General features: G+C 39.3%; 1 protein-coding gene across 14 annotated transcripts in view; it reads right to left on the bottom strand.

Moving 5' to 3' along the window:
• Positions 1–14551, bottom strand: part of ATG7 (autophagy related 7) — a 252711-nt gene that overhangs the window by 163089 nt on the left and 75071 nt on the right. For 13 of the 14 annotated variants that reach the window (XR_004001157.1, XR_004001158.1, XR_004001159.1 and 10 more), the window contains one exon: positions 12050–12130. Coding sequence is in view for 11 of the 14 variants with exons in the window: in XM_030568359.1 (XP_030424219.1) it covers positions 12050–12130 (81 nt within the window). In the remaining 3 variants the exon portion in view is untranslated. Of the gene's footprint in view, positions 1–11759; positions 11938–12049; positions 12131–14551 lie in introns of those variants that run through there. The other variant, XM_030568367.1, reaches the window with a different exon arrangement.

Genomic DNA, 14551 nt, shown 5'->3' with positions numbered 1-14551 from the left:
CAACCCTGCACCAAAGTGTTGCTTCCACGTTGATGCACACCCATGTCCATATTTTCTTCATTAATCACACAAAGAATCCTGGGTCCAACTCACAAATAAAACTAATAATAAAAACATATAGAATGCATCAGGCCCTGAGTAGGCAAAAATCTTGAGGAAATGAGAGGAACAGTTATAAATGACTTGTATCCAGTGAAATGAAATCTGACTTTATGAGTTCTGGAAAGGAAATCTACAGAAATGCAGAAATGCTGCTCAAACAATTTCACTTTTGTTTCTACTGCCTGTCCCTCCCTTCTCATATTTATATCCAGAGTACTTCTGTGTCCAGATCTATTCCGCCCCCAACAATCTTCTCTTATGTTTGGCACTGGTTTGGGTGGATGGTTAGGGGAGGGCGGAGATCAAGCCTGTCACAACACAAGCTATTGGTTTTATAGACAATTATTCACTACTCTGTGATTTTATTATTTCATGTCTGCTTCAAAGACCTTTGACAGTAAGAATGTACTTTAACTCAAAGTGAGTTAAGATATTTTTGAATACCCAAAAAGAAACACAATAGCTTCATGAAGAGAAGACAAGACAGAGGTAGGAAATCATGAGTTAAAAGAATTCATACAAACACACTGTCATACATTGCACAAGACAGCATTGGGTTTGAGAGACTCTGAGTTGATGAATAAATGCTGTATGATTATATTGTATCAAGACATTTGCACTACTCTAGTTAAGCTTGCATGCTTGTTGCCTTTTACAATATTAGTTTTTCAATGTTCTATAACTTGACTGTGAAAATTTCCTTCCTTGTGGAGCTTATAAAACCACACAAATCCTTACATTAGCCTTTTTTTGCAGGACAGAACTTAAAAACCAAGCTTAGTTTAAACAACATTTGTAAAGCAATTACTCCATAATATGGATTAATTATTTTTGGCAGGGGTAATTTTATTATTTTTTAATAAGCTATTTAACTTTGAAAATGGAGAACTCCCAAAGTTTTATATAAGGGTTTCCTATGCATGTATGGACTACTACTTAATAGGAAGGTTGCCTCATGTATTATCCCCTTCTCACTCACAATTGCATGGGGTGATCTCCTCCCCTCATTTGTGATCAGGCCAATTACAGTAACATTTTAAATATATTTAGTTTTTCTTAATACAAAGTTAGCAGCTGAAAACAAGGAAACCAGTTAGCACCAAGTGACCAGTCAGCTCCAACAGCTGCTCTGTTAACAGCAATCTGAAATTCTCTGCAATAAGCCACTGATTGTCCCTTATCACTATATCAGTACAACTGACACTCCATTTCATTCATATATCAGGGAGCTTTTAAAAACTTCACCAGATTAAAAAAAAACTACAAACAACAAATAATGAGAGTCATTTCCTCAGATCTCTCTAGGGCAAAAATATGTTACTCATCTGCAAAAGATGGATTCTCAGTCTAGTAGCTTTGCTAATCACAGCCTGCCCCAAGCAATAAAGATAACAACATTACTATAGATTTTCCTGTGGTGAGGTAAAGTGAAGTGAGAGCTAGAAGAGGAAAAAAAGGAGACCTTGTTACTGGGCGTGACCCATAGTCTCTTCTCTCATTCAGTTTTCTCCATCATTGAAGCCTCCTAAAGAGCCTGAGCCTGTGAAGTGTTGAACTCCCATTCCCACAAAAGAAGGGTTTACATGGGGGAGCACTGGGATAGAAGATTACACAATAGGAATGGTCTATGACCAGGAATGAGTGTTTCTGTATGTCATCCATTAATTGGAGTGGGCAAGAAATATAAGGCAATTTAAAGGTATGATTTTCAAAAGAGTATGTGATTCAGGAGCTTTTCAAAATTCCACCATAAGGGCCTGATCCAACTCCCAGTAAAGTCAATGGAACTCTTCACACTGACTTCAATGGAGTTAAATTGAGCTCTAAGTATAAACAATATAGAATTATTGCTAAGCAATCAAGACCAAGTATACAATTTTAATCTTTAATAACTTAAAGGAGACAAAATCCACACTCCTACTCAAAGGCTTAACCAGAATGCATAACATTAGATGATAACTAAAGAAAAGAAGTTTCTCCCTTAAAGATACTCTTTGCAAAACACTTAAAAAACTTAGGAATTTATCTCAATAGTTAACATATCAGAATAAATACTGGGACCATAAACTCAATAATAGTTATTTCTGGATTGCAATTCTCAACAAAAAACCTCTAGAAAATTAGTAATATAAGCCCCTAGAGAATCAAGCCTTCTAAGATTATGATGTTCCAGAATGTCAATTTTTCTAGCCCCAACTTTGTTGAGAAGAAACTTGCTTTTTCAGTGCTCCCAAATAAGTCTATTTGCTTCAATGGAAACAGAGCCTGCATTTCTCTTGGGCAATAATGCCCAGATCCAGGACCAATATCTCTTTTGTGGGATGAGTTGTTTATTAAACATTATTTATACTCCAAACAGCATTTAAAATTCTATTCTTATTTCACATATCAAACTGTTACATTTGCCTTCCATAGTAGAAATAGCCTCTTATACCGAAAGTAATTGGATCTGCTGGAGTAAAGACAGTTATTTTCATCTTGGTAAAGAGTTGGGTAACAAGATCTGGGTTTGCTCAGCACTCTTAAGTGCGTGAACAATGTGACTCTCTACTTTACAAAATATAAATCTTGTAAATATACACACCCTATTTGGCAGAGCAAATCCACCAACTAGTCTATGGGAGCGGGAATTATTCATCCTGGGGTCCAAAGTTGTGAAAATACACACTCCTCACCTAAAGCCCAGAGCAGTCTTGCATGAACTCAAAACAAGCCTTGACTATATGAAAATATTTCTGAGGGTAGCCTAATCTCACAAAATGCCAAATGACCCCTAATCTTCCACAAACCATGTCATTTCTAGATATGGATAGCAACAAAAAGAAAGTCAAGGAAAGTGTGGACCCCTTACTGAATGAGGGAGGCAACTTAGTGACAGAGGATGTGGAAAAAGCTAATGTACTCAATGATTTTTTTGCCTCTGTCTTCACAAATAAGGTCAGCTCCCAGACCACTGCACTGGGCAGCACAGTATGGGCAGAAGGTGACCAGCCCTCTGTGGAGAAAGAAGTAGTTCAGGACTATTTAGAAAAACTGGATGAGCACAAGTCCATGGGGCCGGATGCGCTGCATTTGAGGGTGCTAAAGGAGTTGGCGGATGTGATTGCAGAGCCATTGGTCATTATCTCTGAGAACTCATGGCAATCGGGGGAGGTTCCAGATGACTGGAAAAAGGCTAATGTAGTGCCCATCTTTAAAAAAGGGAAGGAGGAGGATCCGGGGAACTACAGGCCAGTCAGCTTCACCTCAGTCCCTGGAAAAATCATGGAGCAGGCCCTCAAGGAATCAATTCTGAAGCACTTAGAAGAGAGGAAAGTGAACAGGAACAATCAGCATGGATTCATCAAGGGCAAGTCATGCCTGACTAATCTAATTGCCTTCTATGAGGAGACAGCTGGGTCTGTGGATGAGGGGAAAGCAGTGGATGTGTTAGTCCTTGACTTTAGCAAAGCTTTTGATATGGTCTCCCACAGTATTCTTGCCAGCAAGCTAAAGAAGTATGGGCTCGATGAATGGACTATAAGGTGGATAGAAAGCTGGCTAGATCGTTGGGCTCAACGGGTAGTGATCAATGGTGCCATGCCTAGTTTTGGCAGCCAGTTTCAATCGGAGTGCCCCAAGGGTCGGTCCTGGGGCCGGTTTTGTTCAATATCTTTATTAATGATCTGGAAGATGGCACAGACTGCACTCTCAGCAAGTTTGCAGATGACACTAAACTGGGAGGAGTGGTAGATACGCTGGAGGGTAGGGATAGGATACAGAGGGACCTAGACAAATTAGAGGATTGGGCCAAATAAAACCTGATGAGGTTCAATAAGGACAAGTGCAGAGACCTGCACTTAGGACGGAAGAATGCCATTCACTGTTACAGACTAGGGGACCGAATGGCTAGGAAGCAGTTCTGCAGAAAAGAACCTAGGGGGTTACAGTGGATGAAAAGCTGGATATGAGTCAACAGTGTGCCCTTGTTGCCAAGACGACTAATGGCATTTTGGGCTGTATAAGATGGGGCATTGCCAGCAGATCGAGAGAGGTGATCATTCCCCTCTGTTCAACATTGGTGAGGCCTCATTTGGAGTATTGTGTCCAGTTTTGGGCCCCACACTACAAGAAGGATGTGGAAAATTTGGAAAGAGACCAGCGGAGGGCAACAAAAATGATTAGGGGGCTGGAGCACATGACTTATGAGGAGAGGCTGAGCGAACTAGTATTGTTTAGTCTGCAGAAGAGAAGAATAAGAGGGGATTTGATAGCTGTTTTCAACTACCAGAAAGGGGGTTCCAAAGGATGGATCTAGACTGTTCTCACTGGTAGCAGATGACAGAACAAGGAGTAATGGTCTCAAGATGCAGTGGGGGAGTTTTAGGTTGGATATTAGGAAAAACTTTTTCACTAGTAGGGTGGTGAAGCATTGGAATGGATTACCTAGGGAGGTGGTGGAATCTCCTTCCTTAGAGGTTTTTAAGGTCAGGTTTGACAAAGCCCTGGCTGGGATGATTTAGTTGGGAATTGGTCCTGCTTTGAGCAGGGGATTGGACTAGATGACCTCCTGAGGTCCCTTCTGTCATAAACAGATAGCTAAGGGTTAATGTCTCTTTCACCTGGAGCACCTGACCAGAAGACCAATCAGGAAACCGGATTTTTTCAACTTTGGGTGGAGGGAATTGTGTGTCTGAGGTCTTTGTTTTCTGGCTGCCTGCTTTCTCTGAGCTTTGGAGAAGTAGTTCTGTTTTCTAATCTTCTGTTTCTAAGTGTAAGGACAAAGAGATCAGATAGTAAGTTATATGGTTTCTTTTCTTTGGTATTTGCATGAATATAAGTGCTGGAGTGCTTTGATTTGTATTCTTTTTAAATAAGGCTGTTTATTCAATATTCTTTTAAGCAATTGACCCTGTATTGTATCATCTTAATACAGAGAGACCATTTGTATTTTTTCTTTCTTTTTTATATAAAGCTTTCTTTTAAGACCTGTTGGAGTTTTTCTTTACTTCAGGGAAATTGAGTCTGTACTCACCAGGGAATTGGTGGGAGGAAGAAATCAGGGGAGATCGGTGTGTGTTGAATTGGCTAGCCTGATTTTGCATTCCCTCTGGGGGAATAGGAAAGTCCTTTTTGTTCCAGGACCGGGAACGGAGAGGGGAAGTCACTCTGTTTGGATTCACAGAGCTTGTGTCTGTGTATCTCTCCAGGAGCACCTGGAGGGGGGGGAGGGAAAAGGGATTATTTCCCTTTGTTGTGAGACTCAAGGGATTTGGGTCTTGGGGTCCCCAGGGAAGGTTTTTCAGTGGGACCAGAGTGCCCCAAAAAGGTTATTACACCTTCCAACCCTGATATTCTATGATTCTATGATTACATAAGAAAATGATGCCACCAACTGGGATGGAATGATCTCGTACTAACTCATCATTGAGAAGCGTACCAGTTTCTCGCCTCAACAGCAAATTTGCTCCTGATGTAACTCCTTTGAAGTCATAGAGTTACACCAGGAATTAATTTGATCTTTGCATCTGGTAATTTAGCACTTCTGGAGAGTGTGGAATAGAGTCATCAAAATAACAGAAATGAGTTCAGGAAAACAAAAAGTGTACGGACTTAAAATAGTTAAAATACATGACTTAAAATACTCTTCAACTAGAATTTTACTACTACATATAAATTTTTGTGAATGGCATAAGTAGTTCAAAGGTGTAACTACTAGGTAAATTGGATGGAAAAAGGGATCTAAGTCAACTGTTTACAAAAAAGAGTATATTTACAGTACTTTCATTTTCAGAGCTTGGAAAGAATCCATGATTATCATGAGACTTATAGCAAATAAGACATTATAAGCAAAACTTACTTGTAAATATTTTGGATAGCTTTCCTGATGGTGATCTGACCAATATTTAAAAAGTAACATACTTCCTTTATAGCATAAACCACTGTAACTTGAAACTCAAATTTTTGTCTTGCATTGCTGACTTAGGTAAGCTATCTGGGGTCATAGTAACAACCTGAATCATCTAGTACTAGTTAGTAAATCTGCATCTTTGTGACTCTGCCTGAATTTGATTTGAGAGCATCCACAGACACCACTGATATGATATCATCACAAAAATTGCTTCCACAACTGCCTCCAAAAGGTATCCAGTTCTCTGAACAACTAACAAATGCTGTCAGAACATCACCCGGTTTGTAGTTTCTGGCAAGCAGTGGGGATTGAGACTGGGCATATGCTTGGCGTGCCCTACCCCACATTGTGTGTGCTCACTTCTATTTAGCGTGGGGCTTTTATGGGCAAGGAGGCTTATCTGGTATCATTGCTTGGATTCTTGTCTGCATACAGTATCACATTGTTTCCACTCATTGCTATGGACTAATTGAGAAATTATGGAACAAAATACACCCATTCTACTGTATATTGTACTTTGTTATATATCTCAGTCTTTTAGATCATTTGCTCTCAATCTTCCCAACTACTGCACCCCTTTCAGGAGTATGATTTGTCTTGCGCACTCCCAATTTTCACCTCACTTAAAAACTACTTGCTTACAAAATCAGACATAAAAATACAAAAGTGTCACAGCACACTATTACTGAAAAATTGCTTACTTTCTCATTTTACCATAAAATTATAAAACAAATCAATTGGAATATAAATATTGTACTTCCATTTCAGTGTATAATATATAGAGCAGTATAAACAAGTCATTGTCTGCATTAAATTTTAGTTTGTACTGACTTCGCTAGTGCTTTGCATATTGCCTGTTGTAAAACTAGGCAAATATCTAGATGAGTTGATGTACCCCTGGAAGACCTCTGCATACCTCCAGGGGTATGTGTACCCATGACTGAGACCCACTCTTTCAGATCGTGCATTAAAAAGTTACTTAACTCCCAAATTCCTACCAATTCATGCTCATGCTTAGCCTGCCCATTATTTCTCCCCTGCACAAGTAATAAAAACTTGATCCTGCCCATTGATACCTTCCCCTCTTCCTCCATTCCATGGTATAGTCACATCATCATTAGGGTTATGTTCTGTGCTGATGTAGGTTTTAAGATTTTTAACCATGTTTGCCAGTACCCTACTCTAAAAGAATACATTTCACCATTGCTCACCCTGTGAATCAGGGACCTCTTGGTGTCAACTGGCAGAAGGTACAGGACTGCATAAGGGTATCTACATACTAGTTCTCTATTGAAAACCTGTGTGTCAGTGCCCATTACAATCACTGCAAAATATGTGTACTGATACTACGTAAGAACTTCTGTTTATAGACTGTAAATTATGTTCTTGAGGTTTGTGAATTGGGGCTGGTCACAAAAAGGTGATAAACAAGTGTCTTTCAGGCAGGAGATGCTTAGACGGAGATTCTAGACAGGAAACAAGCAAAATTACCCTTTTTACAAGTGAAGACAATGGAGGCCTGGAAGGCAGCGCTTCTGTTGCCAGAGGTTGGTAGAGTAGCGGCAGAACTGACCCCCAGCAGGCACAGCCAAGATTTCCTCACACTAAAGGCAAGTGTTAGCGAGGTGCTTCACAACTTTGGGTACCCCCCAGAGGTGTCACACTCAAAGTCCTGTCTTGATATTTTCTTGGTTTATGTCATATGGGACTCTCTGTATGTATTTCAAACACTCTCTCACCAACCCAGTATAAAACTCACTGCCAAAAACACCCTTTTATCAGTATAAGCAGTGTCTACACTAGGAGGGTTTGTCAGTGTAGCCATATCAGTGTAGACTATGCTTCAGTCTATGTTTAATTTCCCTCAGATAAATACTACTTACCTACCTCACAGGAATGTTTATGTTTGTTAAATAATGTTTATTCAACCATTTAAAAACATAAAATATATCATCATCTTCACTTCTCTAAAAAACCGTCAGGAAAGATTGAGAGATAACTTGAGACACAAGGAAGATACTCCGCCATATCAACTTCTTGAAAGTCAATAGGGTTTCACAAGAAAAGTCCAGGATCAGGGTTCTGGTTCATCAATGCCTCCTAACTGCATTTTCCTCACTTTAGTCATATTCCTTTAGTAACCTTTACAGCACTATCTTGTTTGTGTTACCAGAAAGCTTTTCTGCCAGATTTGGTCTGCTATCACAAACTACAATTGAAAGGATTCTTCTGTGTTTGCAACCACATTAGTAAGGATACAATTAAGTCTTATTTTTAGAAAATAAAAAAAAATGTGAAATGGTATTTATTTGAAACACTAGGAACAAGCATAAGCAGCGATTCTGATGGGAGAAGGGTAGCTGAGAGTAAGTTTATATATTTCAGGCAGTTTATTTATAGGGCCCTACCAAATCCATGGCCATGAAAAACTTGTCACATACCATGAAATCTGGTCTCGCCCCCATGAAATCTGGTCTTTTGTGTGCTTTTATCCCATACTATACAGATTTCATGGAGGAGACCAGTTTCTTAAACTGGGGGTCCTGACCCAAAAGAGAGTTTGCAAGGGGGGAGGGGGTCACAAGGTTATTTTGGGGGGGGGGGTCACGGTCTTGCGCTGACTTTGGAGCTGGGTGGCCGGAGAGGGCGGCTGTTGGCTGGGCACCCAGGTCTGAAGGCAGTGCCTCGCCATCAGCAGTACAGGTTTAAGGGTGGCAATACCGTACCATGCCATCCTTACATATGCGCTGCTCCTGGCAGCGGATCTGCCTTCAGAGCTGGGCTCCCGGCCTGCAGCCGCCGCTCTCCAGCTGCCCAGCTCTGAAGCAGCAGTGCAAAAGTAAGGGGAGCAGTACTGTAACCTCCATACAATAACCTTGTGACCCTCCCCCCCCACAACTTTTATTTGGGTCAGAACCCCTACAATTACACCACCATAAAATTTCAGATTTAAATAGCTGAAATAATTAAATTTACAATTTAAAAAATCCTATGATTGTGAAATTTACCAAAACGGATCATGAATTTGGTAGGGCCCTATTTATTTGTAATGAAATACAAAAAATAATGAAGACTGAACAGTACTGTAAAATTGATTGTTATGATTAAAAAGGAAATTTAATAGCTTTACAGAATCGATGCTTCTTCATTAATCTTAAGCAATCAGCTAATAAGGTGCTCCCCACTGGGGACAACAATAATGCCACTGAAGTCAATGGAACTACTAGCACGCCCAAAGATACGTGCATGCATTACTGTTTGCGGGACTGGGTTCCATCTACCTACTTAAGCACTTGTAGTAGTGCTCTTCACCATAGTATCTGAACACTCTCTGGGAGCAGGTGGCCTGATTTTCCTCTTGATTTCAACTGAGGAATAAATAGAATAAACAGACACCTTTATCTCCACAACATTTAATAAACTGTAAACTTTTATCCCATGAAACACACTTGTTATCATAAACTGATTTATTCTGTATTGAAGAACTTGGGACTTTTCCTCCCCAGGCCAGTGGTGGTGAGACTTGTAGACGCTATAAGGCGTGTACCCGTAACACTGCTCTTTTGCATCCACTATCAAACTGAAAGTGCAGGGTCACTAATCTTGCAGGAGTCAGCTTGCCATTCTAGCATGTTTAGCACTAACAAAGGTTGGAGGAGATCATAGGAGGGAAAAACAGGCCAAAATAAAAAATACAGTGGTTCCCTGCTGTGATCATCCCAATATTCTTGAACAACTGACTCAGAGAAATGAAAGCCTCCTTGGCATGCAGCCTATTTGGGACAGATAAGGGATAACTTGATGCTTGAATGTCTAGGAGTCTTCGAGGTCAAAGTGAAATGAAATGAAATCTAATTCCAAATGTTAAGGCAATTTAGCTGCCTCTTCAGCATCTACCAGCTGTACCTGTTAAATTTTAACTTTGTGGTTGTTTATTTTTCTTTTTTCTTTTTATTAAAAGGAGGTATGAAATGATAATACAAGAATGGGACTGGGGACAAAAGAAGGAAAATTAATAAAATTAGAATAGGTTCAATAATGCCAAAAAACAGCTTTTACAAAAGCATTTACAGCACAGAAGAGTGAACATAAAATTAATGGCATCTCTGATGTGAGCCATAATAAAATTATACTAAGTTTATGCATTAAGAAAAATTCACATACAAAACCAACATGAAAATATAATTGGATTTGTCATTTCAAAGTATCAGTATCAGATTTCCAGATAATAGGGGGTGACATACTCCTATGCTAATAAAGGGAGTTAGACAAATAAACAAATGCTGTGTTTCTACTGTAAGGAAATACATGTACCAATGAAGCAACCTTTTCAGCACAAAAGTAATTTAATACTCAAACTGCATGAAAAGTGATCTCTATGGGAATAGTACAGCTGCTAAAATCCAAGTCAGTTTTTATTAAATCATCAAGTTTGTTTATGTAAAACATGGCTCTTTTAAAATGACCACCAAGAGGAAATCATTTGCAAACTAAAACTGATACCTGCATTTAATTTAATGGTTGGGGTGTGAGTGAGAGTACACACATCACAGCTGTAGGTGGTCAGTATCTCTAGTCATAGGATAGATGAATAGGAGGTGGAAAAGCTACTTAGGAGGACAAATTTAGTATGAAATATCAGATTCCGTACTTTCAAAACAAACAGGATAAACTGACTATCTTTCTTTTATAAAACAAAACACCTAGGATGACACCCTAGAGTACCTCTGCAAAAACATACAAGTGGAAATAAAGAAAAAATGACTGTTTTTTTTAACTACCACTGTGTTGCTTAGTCACTCAAGAGAGTAGTTATGTGTTCCCAACAATACAACAAGTTTGTAATTTTAGCACTGGAGTTTTTGAAGAGAATATGCACATAAAAGTCCTTGAGGGCCTGACTAACATATAAGCTACACTAAAGGAGTGAGTGGTATACTGTATCAACAGAAGTTTCTGCAAGACAGAACTCTAAATCTTGAAAGAAAAAAAAATTCCTAGCCTCTCAAGATCTGTATTTGGAATATGAAGGATGAGTTTAGTGTAGAGAATGGAAAGAAATTCCTGCAGCGAGTCTCCGGGTACGCAAAACTTGACTGAATTAATAGCATTTCCATGTGTGCCAAATTTTGACTTAAACCACTGACTCTTCATATTGAGATATCCCAGTAAAGATCACTAGGACTTACACTACACAGTCCCAGAAAAGTTGCCAACGAAACTTTTCAAGGATACAATACAGGAAAACAATCCAGCAACGAAGAGGCCTCACACAGACACATGAGTGGTATGTACCAGTGTTCTGGCAAGGTTCAACTCAGAATCCCAGCAACTGCTGTAATCCATTAGTCGAGTCAGGATGTCAGCACTAGCATGAAAACTAAGCAGCCTCTTCAATACTATACAGTTATAAAGGTAATTTTTACTTCATCCCTACATAGAAGTCTTTATCAAGAAACATCAGCTATTCACACTTCATCTAATTGCAAAAGGCACCCAGTGCACGTGTGTTAAAAAGAGGCAGAACCAGACTTCAGAAATAATTTCTCAAAGAAAGAAAGAAAGAAAGAAAGAAAGAAAGAAAGAAAGAAAGAAAGAAAGAAAGAAAGAAAGAAAGATTCTTCCACTGTACACTTTAAACTATTTCATAATGTCTCTGGATTAACAGTACAGCAGCATGTTGTTCTTGGTGCCTTTTCACTGAAGATCAAAGGGAAAAGCTCCATTATACTGGCTTCTTAACATTGTCCATAATGTACTTTTTTAAAATGTATTTATTCATGTCAGCATGAAACTCTTATGTAGAGAGACAGCAGGTGACACACTTGACATCTCTATGTAACCCAAGGAAAACCAGAAAATAGTGTAGGGAGAGGGGAGGCAGACCAAAATGATTTAATCTGTAGCCAGAATATAGGAATAAGTATTGGGTTAGATCCCAGATCCTAAAGAAACAAGAAAAAGAAGTGTCTTTGAGTGAACCAACCTCAGATGCAACAAAACTTGATTGTAAAACATTGTACATTCAGAAATAAAATACAAGCAACTCAGACTTACTTTGGGAGAGCAAGCTGTGCACTTGTCAAATGCAAGGCTGACAGGAAGGACATTATCAAATCTTGATAAAAAGCCACGAATCTGGAAAGAAATAAAATGTACATTCATATCACATAATTATAGTAAATGTATTTCCAAAATTCTAGCTGAGTTAGACACATTCAGCAAGGGGATGAACATCATCCTATACCTCCGCAAAATCAGAGTGGTGCCAATTTAATGGCCTCAATAGTCCGTTCTACTAAATCTGTATTGGTACAATATGTGAATTGGTTGATTTTTCTACAGACACATGAATGTTAGGACAATATAAATGCAATATTATTTAAATATGAACAGAGGCACAGCACCACCTGCAGTATGAACTTTTTAGTTAATGTCAAGAAAAAAAATAAAAAGCCATGTCATAACTTTTTTCTGTGCATTTCCCTACATTCTCTCCCTTTATAAAAATTACAATCTGAAAATGTAAACATTGTGCATTCCCGTACCGAACAGCCACTGCTGACCTATTTGACATATTAGAAAAGTATAAACAAAACTAATACACACACAAGATTTCCAGATAATTGGATCTGATAAAATGTACACTCCGTATAGACTTTGGGACAAGGACTGGGTCTTCCAATATGTTTGCACAAAACCCAACAGATTAACCTGGATGCTGGTTGAGGAACCTTAGGACTATTACAATACAAATAATTAACACAAAAGTGTTTTTCCTCTCTCCCCATTTTTAATTCTCGCTTTTTTGGTAAATGCAATTCATTGTTAACGTCATGTTGTACTTGATGAATTGTTAAAGTAATCAGCTGCTTGAACATTGGAATTCTTTGTATAGAACTAAATTTTTTTCTATTATCTTCTTAGTTTGCTTTCCCAGATGAAGTTTCCAGTAGGGGCTCAAACCAGGAATATGTTTTTAAACTAAAGTGGATTGAGCATTTAGATCGTAAACTCTCTGAAGCAGAAACCATCTTTTTATTGTATGTGTACACAGTGCCTAATACAATGGGGTCCTGGTCTGTGACTGGGTGCCCTTGCTATACAACTAAAATACAATACAATAATAAAAATAATGACTAATTCGATGTTTTAGAGTTCTTATAACATTTTTATTATAACTGATCATTGTGCAACATATTCTTCCCCCTCCACACACACACACACACACACACACACACACACACACACACACACACACTGCCTGCAAGGCTGAATAAATGATTACATAATTCCATTATATTTTTAATTGCCACATAACTATGCTTCAAAGTCTACATTTTCATCTTTGAAAAATGCCTCATCTGTAGACATTGGATGAAATCTGAGACTCATTGTAGATACTGACAACATTCAGTGAAGCCAGGATTTCACCCATTATGTTTTTCAAAGATAACCTTCAGCATGAGATCTGAATGTACACTAATGACATAAATGGAAATATTAACCCATCTGCGACAGGCTGAAACAATAGCTCTCTGTGATGTGAACTATCCTATTCATCTCAATGGATATTATCTCTGAAATATGATGGTATTTTAAATGTCATTAACCATTTCACTACTGAGCATTTTAGCAGAAACTTGTCTATTTGTCATTGATGGATGCAGCGGCAGGATGCAGAGGGGCAGCTGGTTGCTCTAAAGGTCACCAGCATGGGGAACAGGGAATTCAAGCCCTTCTATTCCCAAATTTAAGACAAAACTGCTCCTGTCCCAAAGAGGGAGGAAAAGAGGAGACCACTTCCTAGAAACCACAGTACAAATAAGTGACGGTCACGTTAACACCACCCTATATCGAAAACCCACTGACCGCTATGCCTACTTTCATGCCTCCAGTTTCCATCCCGGACGCACCACACAATCCATCGTCTACAGCCAAGCACTGAGGTATAACCGCATTTGCTCCAACCCCTCAGAGAGAGACCAACACCTACTAAACCTTCACCAAGCATTCTCAAAACTACGAGACCTGCATGAGGAAACAAATAAGGAAACAAATCAACAGAGCCAAACGTGTACCCAGAAGCCTCCTGCTGCAAGACAAGCCCAAGAAAGAAACCAACAGGACTCCACTGGCCATGACCTACAGTCCTCAGCTAAAACCTCTCCAACACATCATCAGTGATCTACAACCCATCCTGGACAACGATCCCTCGCTTTCACAGGCCTTGGGAGGCAGACCAGTTCTCACCCACAGACAACCCGCCAACCTTAAGCATATTCTCACCAGCAACCACACACTGCACCATAGTAACTCTAACTGTGCAACAAACCTCAATGCCAACTCTGCCCACATATTTACACCAGCGACACCATCACAGGACCTAACCAGATCAGCCACATCATCACCAGTTCATTCACTTGCACATCCACCAATGTAATATATGCCATCATGTGCCAGCCATGCCCCTCTGCTATGCACATCGGTCAAACTGGACAACCCCTACATAAAAGGATAAATGGACACAAGTCAGATATTAGGAATGGCAATATACAA

The sequence above is a fragment of the Gopherus evgoodei genome, chromosome 7 (genome assembly GCF_007399415.2).
Source record: "Gopherus evgoodei ecotype Sinaloan lineage chromosome 7, rGopEvg1_v1.p, whole genome shotgun sequence".
Lineage (NCBI taxonomy): Eukaryota > Metazoa > Chordata > Testudines > Testudinidae > Gopherus > Gopherus evgoodei.
Note: the sequence above shows the minus strand (reverse complement) of the source record. Positions and strands in the feature narration are given on the sequence as shown.